Here is a 16,966-nt window from a genome sequence, read left to right as displayed (position 1 = left end):
TGTTGCCATATATTGTAGTCGAATTCTTCCATTATAAAACCAGTAACCAGGATTTTGTTCTAATAAATCTAATTATTTTCAAGTATCCTTGTGAGAATTTATGTCCCTCATTTTGCTTGATATTATAATAGTGATAGATTAACTGAAAAATAATCATTTAGAAAAAAACATGCATAATGTAAAAGTCATTTTGACCTCTAATTATAAATACATCTTACTAGCTTATTTTAAGAAGTAGCTTTCAGCATGTCCTGAAAATTAGGGGGTGTGTGTATTGGTTGGCATTATTTATTTAAGTGCACATTACCTTTCATTTTAATCCCAAGTAGTAGTAAAACCCGTGGGATTTCTTAAGTCTCCTCATAGGCAATTGAGGCTAAGCCTTCTTTCTACCTTTTCACTACTGAGGTAGATCCAAATAATAGCAGCTGCATTGTGACATTTTAGAAATTAGAAAAATACTTTCCCCTGATGAAGGGACACTGAAAATGAAACTAAATTTTAGAGGTTTATAGCTGTGTATTGTTTCTTTTGTACTTTTCTTTATAGTCATTTTCATTGCAAACTTTTATAATTTTGATTTTTAATTTAAAAAGGAAAATAACTCACCTATATTTAAAAATAGTATCATGTCTCTTATGAAAGTCAGTAGAAGTTATGCAAATGGGGCCTGGGGTTTCAAATCATTTTTGTTTTTATTTTTCTAAAGTTCATTAAAAGCATTCTTATGGTTCATGTTTTTTATTTTTTTCTCTCCTTTCTTTGTCATTATGATTGGAACCTCTTTTAATTTAATTTCTCACAGTTATTAGCATAACATGATCTGTTTCAGGATTGTCTTGGGGATCATCACAAAGAAGAACATATTAGAGCATCTCGAGCAACTAAAGCAGCACGTCGAACCCTTGGTGATTAGATATATGAGATCTCCTCATTAGACACCTTAGAAGTCAGGAAGCATGAAACTTGTGAACTGTTCAGTTCTGTCTGTCCCAGATATCTGCTGAATAAAAAAAAATCCTACATGCTGCCAATTACATTTATATCTCATAAACTATGTCTGTAAGATAAATTTAGATATTTGTAAGATCCCATTCACAGGAAGTTAGCAAAAGTTAATGTCTCTCATCAAAATCATTGGTTGCAATTTAAGAACTATAAACAGTTTGATAATTAAATGAGTAAATATTATTGGATGTTCTTAAAGTAAACACAAGTGTGTCTACCTTAGTTGATACACCGGTTTCAGAAGGTGACTGACTGGTGGAAAATGTCTGTCCCCCACCCCCAAAACCCTTTTTCTTTTTTATGTTTCCTAATCTTGTGGTAGTCTTGTGGTAAATCTAAGCTCATAAATGATTTTAACCGAGCTTAGCAATGTTAGAATTGCTGAATGTTAAACAGATTTTTTTATGGGCACACTAACTAGAGTGTAATGTTGTATATATTTGTGATCATAGCATTAGTTCTTTTTCTGCTACACCTTGCATACCTTCACAGTCAAGAATGTGTGTCCTGCCATTTCATTAGTGAACTGTACCTAGATTATGTGTGTGCCCCTTTTGTATGATGTTTCCAGAATGCTGTGAGCAGCTTTTGGGGTCAAATGCATTTGTTTTAACTGGCTTTATGTCCTAGTGGTTTCATGGCTAAAGATAAATTTTGAATTATCTTACCTTATAACCTAAAAATTGTCTGGCTTTAGCAATTAATGCCTGAAATTATTTTGCCCTGTAATTGTCATACCTATATAAAACCTGTCCCAGTTTGCTTAAGTACACAACTGATTATGTATTTCTGTTGTATGCTAATATTTCACAAGTGTTTCATGCATCCTTTTTTTAAAAACTACTAACCAGAATAATAAGTAGCTACTCATTCATTCTGCTTTCTGCTTCACCTATAATAATCTTTTAGGACTGCTTCTTGATTTTTTCACCGTAAGCATTAACAACCAAGACTTTCATAAAAGCACTGTATCTTAACTTTTTCGGCCAAAAGCAAAAGAGGAAAACATTGATGAGTGTACTAGAAACTTGGGTTGTCTTATAGATTTATTCTCTGGGCTCTGAAGTTTGGGATTGGAGTTCTTTGTTGACCATTTTATCTCAATTGTATGTGCTTTCATGAAGATTCTGCATACAACTGGGCAATCCTTAAGTTATTTTTTTAAAGTTGGTTAAATTTGGTTTTAAAAAAATGGAATGTTGAGGAGATTTGGTCATCAGACATTTTACTGCTTTCTTGATGTCCTGGCAATGAATTTTCCTTCTCAAATGGGATCAGTATCATTTCTTGTTCACACATCCTCCCATTTTGTTTTACTTTTTTGTTGGCATACATGAATCAAAGTACCTCTACTTCAGTGAGGTGTGCAGTCCTCAGAGTCTTGGTGGAAAGGACATCGTACTATTAGTGACCATGATACTTTCATATCAAAGGATGGTTGCTGGATAATTTAATTATCTTTACCAATAAAATACTTTTTGAAAATGCAAAATCATGGTGCTTGCTTTGCTCTATTCCTGTCAACAAAAAGGGTTTAGCTATAGAGTTAGCTTTTCTTTTCTTTTCCCTTTTATTTTAATAGCAATCTTCTGTTTATTCCTTTCAGGCGCCTCCTTGGCATTATAACAAAAAAAGATATCCTCCGTCATATGGCCCAGACGGCAAACCAAGACCCCGCTTCAATAATGTTCAACTGAATCCTATAGATGAGGAGAGAGAGGAAACAGAAGAGGAAGTTCATTTGTTGAATAGCACAACTCTTTAACCCGAGGGAGTCGTCTACTTTTATTTCTCCTTTAAAAAAAGAAAGACAAGAAATCAAAAAGCCAGGCTTTTGCAACATGGTTTGCAAATACGGCTGGTGGAATGGAGGAGTTGTTTGGGGAGGGAAAGGAGCGAGAAGGAAGTGAGTGAGGTATTTCCCCTTCTAACTGAGAGCAGCAAATCATCTCCTGTTGTTCTGCACTGGATGCATTCAGCTGAGAATGTGCGCGGTAGTGCAGGCGGGAGCATCAGCGGAGAGGGCGCCGCGGCCGTGGAGTCCTCGGACCAGCTGGAGCACCTGGCCTGTTTCTCCAGCATCGCAGCAATAGCAGTCCCTGTTTCTGGAGGAATTACTTTGAATTGAGCCATCTATAAGACAGCAAGGTCTTGCCCTTTTGTATCAAAACTGTTCTGTCTAATTCACGAATTATATAGTTAAGCATTATCTTTCTACATTCCAGAAGAGCGTTTCTTTTTCTTTCTCCCTCCCTCTCTCTCTCTTTCTTTCTCTCTTGAGCTGTGGCAAAGCCTCTTTAAACTGGTGTACCCTTTTGAAACAGTCCTTTCTCATATTGAGATGTACTGTGATTTTACTGAAGTTTCATCACAAGAAGGGAGTGTTTCTTGTGCCATTAGCCACGCAGTTGGTACCATCACTAAATGCTTGGAGCGGTCACATGCACCACAACAAAGGCCAATCAAATGGGTAAAATCTCGAAGGAAGCGTGAAGGAAATCTCTCAGCTTGTGTGCAGTGTGGTTCAGAATCAACAACAATGAACCTTGACTTGTAAGGATAAACAGTTTTCTTTTTGTTTTTTTCCTCTCAGACTTTATGGATAATGTGACCTGGTCTTATGCAAATTTTCTATTCTATTCTAAAACTACTATAATATACAAGTACTGTTCAGCATAAGGAAACAAAATGCTGCTGCTTTGACAGTAAAGAGAAGGAAGTATTCTGTTTAGCTGTATCTGGTATTAATTGCATGTTTAAACACTGGAATTTTTTTTCTTGAAATTAGATCAGTCATTTTTTTTTCTTTCCTCAAGATATTTTATTGCTGACACTGAAGAAGAAATGTAATTCATAACTTGCACTAAATGTATATTTCTTTTCTTAAAAATTTACCATTCTTATTTATATTTTTATGGATTAAAATTTATAAAATACAGATCAGTTAATATCGTGCTTAAATAATTTTACCTTTTTAATGTGATTTTTATAGACTAATTCAGACTTACAAATATGGAGATATGAACAAAGTTTACACTGGGAACAAGGGTTTAAAAAGAGGTTGTGGTTATTTGTCTGTGATCCAGTGTGTACATAAACCTTTTTCCGATCTTTCACTGCCATCCTCTGGATTATGTCTTCTGTATATTTTGACTCATTAACTAGAAAGTTAAAACACAACAAATCACTTTGCAGATTAAAACCAAAAGCCCAATAGTGTTAACCTTCAAAAAAAAAAAAAATCAAACAAATGAAAACAATTGCAAAGGTAGCAGTTAAAATTTTAATCTGAACATAACCTTTGAATCTTTGGGTACATCACATCCATAAGTGTTCAGTTAATGTTTTGAATATCCACAGTGCACATTTTTGCAGGATGAGTTGAAAATGTACTGGGGTGTGTTTGGAATTTTTGTTTTTGGAAATGTCTGTCTTAATCATGGTCTTAATTCACTATCAGCAAAGGCAGTTTACTTGAAGGACTGGCCTATATAGTCTGGGCTTATGCATTTTTGGTAGGAAATGAATTTTGCAGACAGACATTTTCTGAAACATAACCGGCAATGAGCCGTTTTTACATTTTGGAAGTGATTCTTCACTTCCTAGTTCTTAAAAATAATATATCCGTAATATCTTGAAGCTTTTATTAGATCATGAAGCCATATTAGAATGACAGTTAAAAGTTGAACAACATTTTAGGAACTTCATGAAACATTTCTTCATTTTGCTATCTGCGTAAAATTGGTATTTTGTCCTAGTTTACTTGCTCCCTTTGGCAGACTTCAAGCTTTCTTAGTAACCCCTTCAATGAAGCTCATTTGGCCATACAGAGTGAAATCTTTTCTAAATTATCTTCTATGTATCTTATCTTCATCTTGTCCTGAGTGTATCTGCAGTGTGAACTCCTCAGCATTGGCTACCGAATAGCTTGTCTTGAGTTACAAGCCTTCAAAGGAGAAACCAGCTTCTTTGCAGATAGCTTCGTAACATTAAATGTCACATGGATTTTATTTTCCATGTTTCCTTTTCGATTTCACGTCCTCCTTTCATTGCTCATCCTGCCTCACAGACTGACATTTCAGGGTGGATATTCAAGGTGGATATTAATTTTCTTCCTGGTATATTTCTATCCCTTGATGTGTCTTACTGCTAAAATACAGGAAAAGTGTTGTATTTCTAATGCATTCACTGGTTTTCTTCAGTAGTACTACCTGTTCCACTTTTCTTTTTGATATATTGAGGTGTGTCTGCTTTTCAACCAAACGAAATAGTGGAGACCATGAAATATATGTGCCTGGCTAATTGGCAAATTAATTGACCAATATAATAAGTGGAGCGCCTTATTGGAGTACCCTTTTTGAGAAGGTATGATGAGAATGGGCAAGGGTGTCAGCATCTCTTACTAATAATTGTTTTCAGTTTTGGTTCATGAAGAATGCTTAGTTTGTTAATCTGTGATGTTGCCTAGAGCTGTATTTATCTGTTTTTATTTATACTAGTGTAGTAAAGCTGCATATCATTACAGTAAAAATGATTACTGTGATGAGTTAATCAGAAAATCTATTAAAATCTATATGACAATGTGTGGTTTGGCCTTTAATTATATCTGTAAGAGTCCTCCCACTTCTGCTGCTGCTCTATGCAGTGTAGGCCAATATGCCTGGCACATGCCAGCCTCAAAGGGGTGACAAATACAATGTTTCTCTCAGGTTACAAAGCCATTTCTATACTTTGCAGACGAGGGGCCACAAAGGAATAGATGCTGGATTGAACAGCAGGATATAAATACTACCAGCAGTAGTAGGGAGTCTCCATTTGTCAGTGCAACTTGCAGGTTTACAGAAAGATTTCACTTCAGTTTACTTTCAAAAAGAAAAATTACGCTGTTGACATGAAGATAAAACATGTAAATGATTTACATTTTTTTTTTTTGATTGATTGATTTACTTTAGAGAGCGGGAGGGGCAGGGGGAGAGGTAGAGAGAATCTCAGGCAGACTGCACTGAGCGTGGAGTCTAACCTGGGGCTCGATCTCAGGACCCTGACTGAGATCATGACCTGAGCTGAAACCAAGAGTCAACCGCTTAACCGACTGAGCCACCCAGGCGCCCCTACATGTTTTTTTAAATTTTACTTTGTACATTTGCTAATAGAACTGCCTAAATGAAGGTGGTAACATTTGAATTGTTAAAAGATTTCAGTAGTGTAATATTAAACTCTTAGTAAAAAAGACACTTGACTAAAAAGTCTGTAATAGATTTTATTTATCATTCATTTCATTCGATCATTCACTGAGTTTTTATTGAATACTTACTGTGTGATAGGCACTGTGCTGTGTTCCTGAAGCTTACATTCCAGTAGGGACAGAGACATATATGGTATGTCAGATGGTGATACATATCACAAGTTATTTAGTTCAGCAGATTTTTCTTTTTTTGATTCCTGTGTGCCACACACTGTTATAGCATACATAAATCAGGCAAAAATTCCCAAAAAATCAGTAATCGGGAGGATGCTATTTTTTATAGAGGGTGATGAAAAAGGGCCTCAGGGATAAGGTGACATTTGAGCAGAATCCTAAAAAAAGTAAGGGAATGATACAGTTATCTGTGAGAAGAATGTTCTAAGAAGAGGAAATAGTATATGCAAACATCCTGAGGAGGGATACACCTGACAGGTACAAGGAATACCAAGTAGGTCACTGTGGCTGGAGTGGGGAGTAGGGTGTAAGAGGAGGAAAGAAGTTAGGGATATAGTCGTTTGACTTTTATTCTGAATAAAATGGGAAGCCAGTGTGGCAGAAAAGTGACATGATCTGACTTAACGTGATCTCTGGCTGCTTTGTTGGGGATAGACTATAATGGGGAAGGGGTGGATGGAGGGAGACCAATTAGAAGGCTCTCGGAATAATCAAGGTAAGATATGATAGATGCTTGAACCTGACTGGGGTGGTGGAGGTCGTTCAAGTGCTGGATTCTAGACATTTTGGAGGTGGCAGAGGCAGGATTTGCTAATGGATCGAATGTGGAGTGATACAAGAGGAGTAAAAGATGTTTCCAATGGCCACTGACTGAACTGGGAATGACTTCAGGAAGACCAGATTTGAGGTTGTGTACAGAGGAATTTTGGTTTTAAGACATTAAGTTTTAAATGACTTTTCGACTTCCAAGTGGGGATGTCAAGTAGGCAGTTATATATACCGAGACTCAAGTTCAGGAGGAAGGTCCAGCCTAAGAGACCTAAAACATCTGGGAGGTATCATCCTGAGCCAGTGGACAGAGTGGACTGAGCATTGACATACATGTATATTTAGATTTGAGGAGATGAGGCGCCAGCAGAAGAGCAACCAGTGGGGTAGGGTGAAGATTGGTGCCTTTAAGAGAAAGGTGGTCCCATAAGGCGTGAATAATAGTTTCAAGGAGGATCAGTGAAGTAAATGGGGATTGAAAGTTGCCCAGTGGGAGATAATGGATAACTTTGATCAAAGCAGGCTCAGATCAGGCAAAAGTCTGATTGGAGTGGGTTTGACAGAGATTGATGAAAGGAATTGAAGGCAGCTATTTTTTTTTTTTTTTTAAGATTTTATATATTTGAGAGAGCATGAGCAGGGGCGGGGAATGGGCAGAGAGAGAGGGAGAAGCAGCCTTCCTGCTGAGCAGGGAGCCCCATACGGGGCTCCATCCCAGGAGCCTGGGATCATGACCTGAGCCCAAGGCAGGTGCTTAACCAACTGAGCCACCCAGGCACCCCCAAAAGGCAACTATTTCAACTCTTGCTGAGTTTTCCAGAAACTGGATGCGTGAAAGAGAGTATTTTGTTTTAGGATGCAGGATATTACAGCTTTTATTGTTGATAGGAATATTGGAGAGGGAAAACTGATTTGAAGAGAGAGAGAGGTCTTTGAGTAGGCAAGAGGGGATGGCCTCTTGGGACATTAAGCAACATTTATAGCAATGTGGAAGAGGCAGAGTATATTGGGTAGTTGGTAGTGTGGGGTGAGATTTTGGGGAAGTTTGTTTTTTCTTAGTGAAATAAACTGAGGGCTGGGAGGTACTGTTGCATGTTTGAGGAAAGATGTGAAAGTAGTAGGATTAATGGGCAGTAGTATGACCAACTTGAGGTTAAAACAAGACCAGTTGTCGGGGCGCCTGGGTGGCTCAGTCGGTTAAGCGTCTGCCTTCGGCTCGGGTCATGATCCCAGGGTCCTGGGATCGAGCCCCGCATTGGGCTTCCTGCTCCGCGGGAAGCCTGCTTCTCCCTCTCCCACTCTCCCTGCTTGTGTTCCCTCTCTCGCTGTGTCTTTCTCTGTCAAATAAATAAATAAAAATAAAAATAAATCAAACAAACAAAAAAAAACAAGACCAGTTGTCATGGTTGTATTTTTTTCCCCAGCCACCTGATACTGAGCAGAAGTAGGAGTAGGCAGCTTTTTATCAGGCTTAAGTTTCTAACGTAAGTACAGCTAATGGAGAGAGGGGCAGTGGGGTAGATGAGGGAGTGATCATAATGATGGAGAGTGGAATACAAGGGCTGGGTGAAGAGGGAAGCAAGAATACCAAGTGAAGAATAGTGAAAAAGGCTGTTAGATCAGTGAATTGGTGTAGGCTACGGTGGGTTTGAAAACTGGGTGGAGCTGGGGACTAGAGAAAGAGAGGAAAAGATGGGTGGTGATATTTTGGACAGTAGGATGCTTGAAACTGAGATTAGGGAGGGGGTTTGCATTATTGGTGCTGACAAGGTCTAGGGTGTGACTTTGGAGTTGATAGCTAAAGAGGGGGACCATCTAGATCAGGAGTCAGCAAATTTTCCACCGTGAAGTGCCAGATAGTAAATATTTTAGGCTTTGGGGGCCATAACAATCTGCTGCAACTACTCTGCCGTTGTAGGCCCACATAATACGCAAATGAACAGGTGTGGCTGTTTCTCCATAGTTTTTTTTTTTTTTTTTAAGATTTTATTTTCACAGAGAGAGCGAGAGAGGGAACACAAGTAGGGGGAGTGGGAGAGGGAGAAGCAGGCTTCCCGCTGACAAAAACAAGTGGGTCAGATTTGGCCCTCAGCACGTTTGTTGACCCTTGGTCTAGATACTGAATAAACTGTGAGGTTTAGGGTATCAGGATCATCTGCATAGATAGCGGGTATCTGTCATTGTGGCGATGTAATATGTAGCACTACCTTGGATTAAGTTTTTTTTTTTTTTTTGGATTAAGTTTTATAGCTTTCATTTTTTCCCCTGGGTGTATCTTTCCACATGTGTGTTTGAGAGATTATACCCCGTTATTAAGCTCCAGGAATGAGCTTAGCTAAATTCGAGTAGTGATTTTCTGTTAGATTCTTACCGAGTTAAGGTACTTCATTTGGGAGTCTAGGCATTTAGAACGTGTTCTGAGAACAGAAGTAGATAGGTGGTGCTTGGAAGCGACTATAGCCATTGGATGGCTACATCCTCGGTAGATAAAAATATTCAGCAAACTAGGTTAGCGGACTGTGCTTCAGTGAAGGAAAGAGAAAGAGAAGTTTGGTATTGTATTGTAAGGAGCTTGCTCTTTAATGAAAAATGTTCCAGTAGTCGGAAGGTGAGTACCTCCTGAAACCTGTTTCCAGCCCTCTGACACAACTTTCCAGTTTGAGACTGGAAATCCGCAACTACGGTATCCAGATGATAATGGCCATATTCTTGGCATTGGTATCCAATTCAATCTTTGCTGTTACACAACGCCTGGCTTTCTGAAAATACACATTCATGTTAGGTTTGTATAAGCAAAGGATGAAAAGCTGATCTTTTGTCCCCCTTCATTTTAATTTGTTCCTTGATAAGAAGTCCTGTTAGAATCTGTATTACTGATCACAAGAAGGCATATTTAAAAAAAAAAACTACAAACTGTATTTGAAACTGTTGGATCAAGGAATGGCAGAATTTATTAAATGGCTAATATTTCTAGCTAAGAAGATTGATTTAATGTAAGATAGCTGATTTGAATATTTTTTAGATATTTAAAAGATATGTTAATATATGTTAATTTAAAAGATATATGTTAACTATTTCTGAATACTGCCCCTAATATTAGGTACCTTAGAAACTAAGGAAATCTGAGGAAAAAGGCTCAGGAGCTTATAAAATGTTCAATTATTTAAGATCCAATGTGATTTGGTCACCTTTTCTAATCAAAGTATGTGTGAGCTAATGTTCCTGTCATCTTACAGCTTAGTTCAGATGGGGCCAAGACCTGCAGATGCTTACACACTGAAATGTGGCAGTTCCTTAAAACCTCCTGAGACCTCCCCATCAGAACTATGAAAGTTCCAGTACAGTAATGAAAGGGAAGGTAAAAGGATGTTTTCAGTTTAGTTTGGCTAAGCTATTATATAAAACATCTCTTGAAGAAAGCATCTTAATGACCTACAAAGGCAGCCTGGGCCATGGGAATGAGAATAGATACTAGGTATAGGCTGTAAAAGCAGAGGAGATTTTTGACCTCAGAAGACATTCTATTGTCTGAGAAGTCAAGAATTCTTACCTTAAGGGCATCTCAAAATAGTTTCCCAAATCTTGCTAGTGTGATTTTATCAGGCACTTAGTGAGCAGCATGGAATAGGGTCATTTTGTTCAACAAATAAATACATACTCAAAGGTTTGTGTTACTGAGGGGGGATACATACTGATAAAATACATGTTCTTAAAAAACCTGCAGCTTAACTGGGGAGATGAGACAAGCTGCTTGTATTAAAAATCCTGGCTGGAAGTGTTTGCAAATAGTCTACTCATACTTTATATCAAAAAGAGTAAGTATCAGAGTATCTCAAACTATTTTAAGAAGACAGCTGACAGGATAAGTGACACTGGAGACTGCCAATTCAACAAAAGTTCTTTGGGTAAGGCAAGTCAATCTTCTGCAAAACGTGGGGGTTACAAGATGACCTAAGGGCTTTTTTACCTTGAACTTCATACAAAGGGGAAATGGCTTATATGCTCTTCAGCCCAATCTGCAGAGTTGGCTATTTTACATTTCATGGTTTGCGCTCTGTTTTTAAGGGGAAGGACATTTTTTTCAGGCTTGAGGATGTGAATCTGGTTTGCAGTAGTAAACTTTAAATTAATGGTATACTGATTAGTATACTATACTGTATATCAATATTCTATGCTATACTGATTAGTAAATACAGTGAGTCAAAGAATTGTTTTAAAGAATATACCTAATAGGTACCTGGACTACATATGTATCATCTGGAGATATTGTTAAAAAGTAACTTTGGTACCTCTGGGGTCAGGCACCTCCCAAGTTTATTTCCCCTATGCCCTCCCCACCGCCCACAAATCCAGTCCTTAGAGCTATAGCTATTATTAACTCAAGTCTGAGGAAATAAATTTTTAGTTGTCCATATGTTCAATATTGAAATAGGGCTCCCTGATGAGAGAACAGTCTAGTTATCCACGGGCAGTAGACCGTGACTTCCTGTGACATGTCAGAGGACTTTGGTTGTCTTTCAGATGTGATTAGGGCATCACCATTTAGATGACTGCCATTTATCTGCACATGAAAGAAAAGGGTTAGAAGAGCTTTATAAAAGTTTTTAGTAAATATTTCCATCAATTTATTTTCTGTATTCCTTAAAAACAAATCACAAGTTTAATACTAATGCTTTAAAATATTATACACCGAAACAAAGCCAACTCTCATTCATGCTGCAAGTTGGTCTATGTTCTCTTTACTTCTGTTTGCCAAATGATCTTCAATAATTTCTGCAAAGAGATTCCTCTTCAACAGATTATATGCAAGAGGTAAAAGCTGGCCAGCAACTTTATGAAAATACTGAAAAATAAAAGAATATAACATTAAGCAGAGAATATAGCAGATGCCCTAGTATGTAGCAAAAAACACACTGAAAAAGCTCTTGTTTAACAAAGCATACTCTCCAAATCATTTTAGCTACTTTCTAGATTGGCTAGGAACAGTGAATTCACACAGGCATTTAGCATTCTGTTCAAGAGGCAACCTTGTAGTACTAAAAGACTAATGGTACATCTTGAAGAAAATTCAGAAGAAAATGGAGTTAAAATTTTAAGCTTCCTTATTCCCTTAGGTAAGGATCATCGTCCTTTTTACTTGCCCCAAACTATACGCTCAAATGTTCTTTCCTTCTTTAGTGTATCCCTACCAGTTAAGATTTTAATCATTATTTTCCTTAGTTGATACTATATGAAACGGTATGCTGAATTTGAGTTTTCAAATCACATTTATTCCCCTTCATCTTCAAATTCTCTCTCCCTGACCCCACCATGTAACCCTGGTCCATCCCTTAAGTCACTGCCTTGGGTTTATCAAGTGACAGACTGCTGCTATTATATATATACTCGAAGAGAACCTGGCAATGCTTCCGTTGATGCAGTTAGCACTTACCAGATGCTCAGTACTGTGCTAAACCTTTTCATATGTTGTTTAGTACTCACACCAATCATTTTCAATTAAGTTGATAAACATTTTTTTGGCAGGCCCAGCATTATTCTGATTGGCCAATGACTGTTATTCTGGCTGTTAAACACTTGTGATTATTTTTACTAATAACCATATATAAGGTAGGCAAAGAAACAGTGATAGGGTTTGGAGCGGAGTTCTCAAAACAGACGCCCCTGACCAGTGGCATCAGCCTGACCTGTGACGGGTCTAACACTCACCCAAGAACTCGATCAAAACCTGGAGGGTGGGGGGCGTAGGGGTAAGTACACCGATCTGTGTCTGAACAGCCCTCCACATCGTGGTGATACCTGCTGAGGTCAGAGCGCCGCTGGTTTAGTCTTGCCGCTCACACTAGTCTACAGAGCAGCAGTGTTACCAGCACCCAGGAGCAGGTCAAACGCAGACTCCGGCCTCACCGCAGATGCACTCAAACAGTCCTACGAAAGGTATGTGTACGGAGCCATACACATATCTAACTAACAGCATATAGCCCTAGAATACGTCTAATAAGTAAATTCACTTTAATGTAAACCTGAAGGCAAATAACCTTGGTTAGTCACCTTTGGCAGAATACAAGATGAATTTCAAATAAATATTTTCAGACATCTGCTTATCAGAAAGTTCATTTTGGGAAAAAAAATTCATTTTGACACACAAGCTGAATTTATATCCTACCCACGCTAGTGGGGACATAAATGTGCATGCTCTAGTATGCCTGTATGTGGAGTGTGGTGCGGAAGAGAAGGGTCTGGTGACTGTTGGGAGGTAGTTTTTTTTTACTCACGTGTGAGCCGTAACAAAAGAGATCCATTCCCAGCTCAAGCCCCATACCATAATCACATTCATCATTAGCAAACTGCACAAAGGTCATCATTTCCTGAATGGGAGCAAAAGCTTTTAGTCTGTCCTCATCACTTGGTGCCTCAACAATTGTCTTGCAAATTCTCTTGAGGTTGGCTGTAAGAAACCAAGGATATAAAAAGATGATCTGCACCCATCATCAAAGGTAAAAAGATAATTAAGCTGGTTTTTCCTCATCAATTTTTATACTAGTACAACAAATGCCACCTTGGGTGGCACTATAATTTAGAATGGCAATTTTATAATTTAAGAAAAGTGGTTTAACAAAAAAGATTTTTATATCGGCAAAGTGTGACTATTTTACCATGGATCTAGTTGCAATCATGATTATACATAAGCTTTTAAAGATTTTTAGTAGGCTAGTCCACGGATCAACAAACTGTGGCCAAACCTGACACACCCTCTGTTTTTAACTGCCCTCACACTAAGAATGTTTTTCCATTAGCTCGTTGGGGAAAAAAAAAAAAAAAAAAATATGGCAACAGAGACCATACATAGCCCACCTCTGGGCCAGTCCATGTTAGGAGCTGGATTTAAAAAAAAAACCCAAAACAGACCATAATGTTTATTCTTTATTGCCCTGTCCTACCTGTTCTTAGAGGCAGAGAGAAAGACAATATAAGAAATAAGAAATCATTGCCGAATTAAACCTTTACCAAAGTGTGGCCACAGCAAAAGTGTAATTTGATGTGAGAACACAGAGAAAATTCCTAATCTCTAAATTTAAAAAGCCGGTGGTTTAACATTTTCATTTTGGCTTTCAACATTTTCCCCTCCTCTCCTTTCTGGATGCCGGTGTGCATCAGATCTCAGGATGCATATGAAGGTACTTAACACTATCTAATTAGACTTCCTTTTTGACAAATTGTACCCCCTTTTTGACAAACTACTGCCCTAAGGATAATCCAGTAATAAAAATAATGGATATTATTCAAACAAACCAACAATAATACATTTCTGAACTAAGTGGCTGCTGTACTGGGGGGGAGAGGAAGATTCATTAGAACATTAACAATTACATCTAAGAATGATACATGACTTTTAAGTTTTAATGTATAAGGCACAATATTCTGTTGATACTAACTACAGACCTAAGATTATCAAGAGTGGTAAAGAAATACTAGGGCTTTTAACCTCTGAATATGAATATATTTGATTCAGTTGTGACGACTGCACAAAATGCATACTCTCTGTGAGGTCACAAAATGTATTTTGTTCCTTTTCCCACCTTTGGTAGATAAGTATCGCACTGAACAAATTACACTTATCACCTATGTTCTTGCCTATAAATAGTGGTGACACATTTATTGGTTTGAAACTTTTTTTTTTTTTTAAGATTTTATTTATTTATTTGAGAGAGAGAATGAGAGACAGAGAGCAGGAGAGGGAGGAGGGTCAGAGGGAGAAGCAGACTCCCTGCTGAGCAGGGAGCCCGATGCGGGACTCGATCCCGGGACTCCAGGATCATGACCTGAGCCGAAGGCAGTCGCTTAACCAACTGAGCCACCCAGGCGCCCCGGTTTGAAACTTTTTAAAAAGAGTTTATTTATACAAACTTCATAAGCTTCCTTTTCAGAAAAAAAATCAGTGCCAATCATTTAAAGGAAACATATCCAGCCTCCATCAAAAAACCTTAAGGTAATAGAAAATAAGGGGTTCCTTCTTGCACCCAGAGAAGATATAACATCGATTGAGACCCTTAGAATCTCTCTCACCACAGTGCTGCTGGCAGCCCCTACAATTCAATTAGAGTTGGCATGGAAGTGAAGACCTAGTTGTCTTCTGTTAGCAAGTAATTTAAAGTTTATCACTTTCTGATGTCTTCTACTTTCACTCCAGGTAAGTCATATATGGACTACAAAAGAATAAGCAATTTACAACAATTACTAAGCTATCAAAATACTAAACAGAGATGAAAATATTCAGTTCACCACCAGTGTGAGGAAAAATATGTTCTTCCACCAATAAAAACTTCCACGAAAATTCACTTTAACAGAAGCCCAAACTTGATACCTAAGTGAAGCCTTAAATTAACACTCAAAAATGCTGCCTTAAATGTTACTATTCAAAACAATGATTTAGGAGATTCAATACTTGGTTCGTATTTTATTCTTCTACTACCACCAACTGGAATACTTAAGCTAAGCCATAGTGATTGTGCCAAAGTTAAAGTTGGGCAACTAGCTAAGCAATTATTCTTTAGTTAGTGGTAAGCACTCCACAGTCAGAAAGACCTAAGTTTGAGATCCAGTTTCCACCTGAAAAGGGAATAAGACCTACTTTAAAGAGTGGGGGGAGTGTTATTGTATAAATATCACTTGATATAATCTATTACGACATTTATGAACTGCTCAATAAATGGTATCTTATTTGCCAGGTTGGAATGTTATGTTCCAAGTTTCAAAGGGGAAACTGGTTATGAACAAACTACCCTGTGATTTACCGAACACTGTTGCACATTAACAAACTGCAGGTCAACTGTACTTCCTGGCAAACAACACTAGGCAAAAGCAAGATGATATTAGGTCCCTAACTTTATGCCTTGCTGCACTTCTCAGTCAAAAATAATTAAACCACAGAAGGATCTAGTATCTAGAATGTTAGCAAAAGGAGAGAGAAATAAAAATGATTTTAGACATAAAAATAAAGACCCACAACCAGGGGAGGGTAATAAGGTTTACTCCAGGGTATGACAACTTAATACCTACCACCCTAGATCTGCAACAATGTTCTCAGACTTTCCCAGACAAGACAGTAAATCTGCTTTATAAAGCTTCGAGTGCACTAACACACAGGCAGAAGACTGAACAGGAAAGAGCTGGAGCCTATACTCGTTCCCCATTAGAGATTGACTACCTCTGACTTCAGAGAGGAGATACAGGACAGATTAGACTGTCGAACAAGTAAAATGTAGGCTACCTACGTAATTAAAAGTTTTTTCTGGTAGCTGTATTAAAGAAATATGTGAAACTAATTTGAAGGTATTTAACAACCCATTATATCCACATAGCATTTCAACATGTAATTAATATTAAAAAAAATTTAAGTTTCAGTTTTTAAAGTTAAATGAATTAAAATCAAAATTACAAATTCAGCTCAATTGCACTAACCACATATGAAGTGCTCTGTAGCCATTCATGGCCATATTTACTTTTCCCATGGAATTCCTCTAAAATGGCAGGGGTACAGCAAAAACAGTTACACATGAATAGTTGTGATTTAAGATACCAATCTTGGCTGGAGACTCTGTACAACGAAGTTTGAGAACAGCTGCTTTAGAAAACTGGTTAAAAAATGCAGATTTCTAGGTTCCAACCCCAGAGACTAACAACCAAGGCTGGTTAGTTCTGTTCTGAAAAATGGATGACCAATATTATATGTGTTTGGGCAGGAATACTTGGTTCTTGAGGAAGTGCTAATTTTGATTTCCTTCTAAATTTTATCCTTCTTGGAAAAGGATAATATATAAGAGAATGCCAATAGGGATGTTCCAAGTAAGAAGGGAATAAAAAGGAGAGGGGAAATAGTTAAGAAGTGATTTTTCCCCTCTTTTTTCAAAATAGCAATAATTAGATTTTGTATATAAACAGTCCATTTTCAGAGTTTTTGTACTTGTAAATGAAGTAGTTCAGGATCTTGGG

The 16,966-nt window shown here is 37.7% G+C and overlaps 2 protein-coding genes across 14 annotated transcripts in view; one reads left to right on the top strand and one right to left on the bottom strand.

Annotated features, from left to right (window-relative positions):
* The window catches only part of CLCN3 (Cl-/H+ antiporter 3), an 89,276-nt gene extending 83,685 nt beyond the window's left edge, over positions 1–5,591 (top strand). For 7 of the 10 annotated variants that reach the window (XM_081811042.1, XM_081811038.1, XM_081811033.1 and 4 more), the window contains 2 exons: positions 833–908; positions 2,615–5,591. In XM_081811042.1, the coding sequence (XP_081667168.1) occupies positions 833–908; positions 2,615–2,773 (235 nt within the window). In that variant the 3' untranslated portion in view covers positions 2,774–5,591. The remainder of the gene's footprint in view (positions 1–832; positions 909–2,614) is intronic. The other 3 variants (XM_081811063.1, XM_081811066.1, XM_006730120.3) reach the window with 1 other exon arrangement.
* Positions 5,592–6,255: 664 nt separating this feature from the next.
* Positions 6,256–16,966, bottom strand: part of HPF1 (histone PARylation factor 1) — a 34,294-nt gene continuing 23,583 nt past the window's right edge. The window contains exons 7-9 of one of the 4 annotated variants that reach the window (XR_014142474.1): positions 13,249–13,421; positions 9,348–11,819; positions 6,256–6,585 (exon numbers count right to left, since the gene is read on the bottom strand). Coding sequence is in view for 1 of the 4 variants with exons in the window: in XM_006730118.3 (XP_006730181.1) it covers positions 11,688–11,819; positions 13,249–13,421 (305 nt within the window). In the remaining 3 variants the exon portion in view is untranslated. Of the gene's footprint in view, positions 11,820–13,248; positions 13,422–16,966 lie in introns of all 4 variants that reach the window. The other 3 variants (XR_014142476.1, XR_014142477.1, XM_006730118.3) reach the window with 3 other exon arrangements.

Source organism: Leptonychotes weddellii, chromosome 2 (genome assembly GCF_054177405.1).
Source record: "Leptonychotes weddellii isolate Sample4059 chromosome 2, ASM5417740v2, whole genome shotgun sequence".
In the NCBI taxonomy this organism is placed as follows: domain Eukaryota; kingdom Metazoa; phylum Chordata; class Mammalia; order Carnivora; family Phocidae; genus Leptonychotes; species Leptonychotes weddellii.
This window is presented reverse-complemented; position numbering and strand designations above follow the sequence as displayed.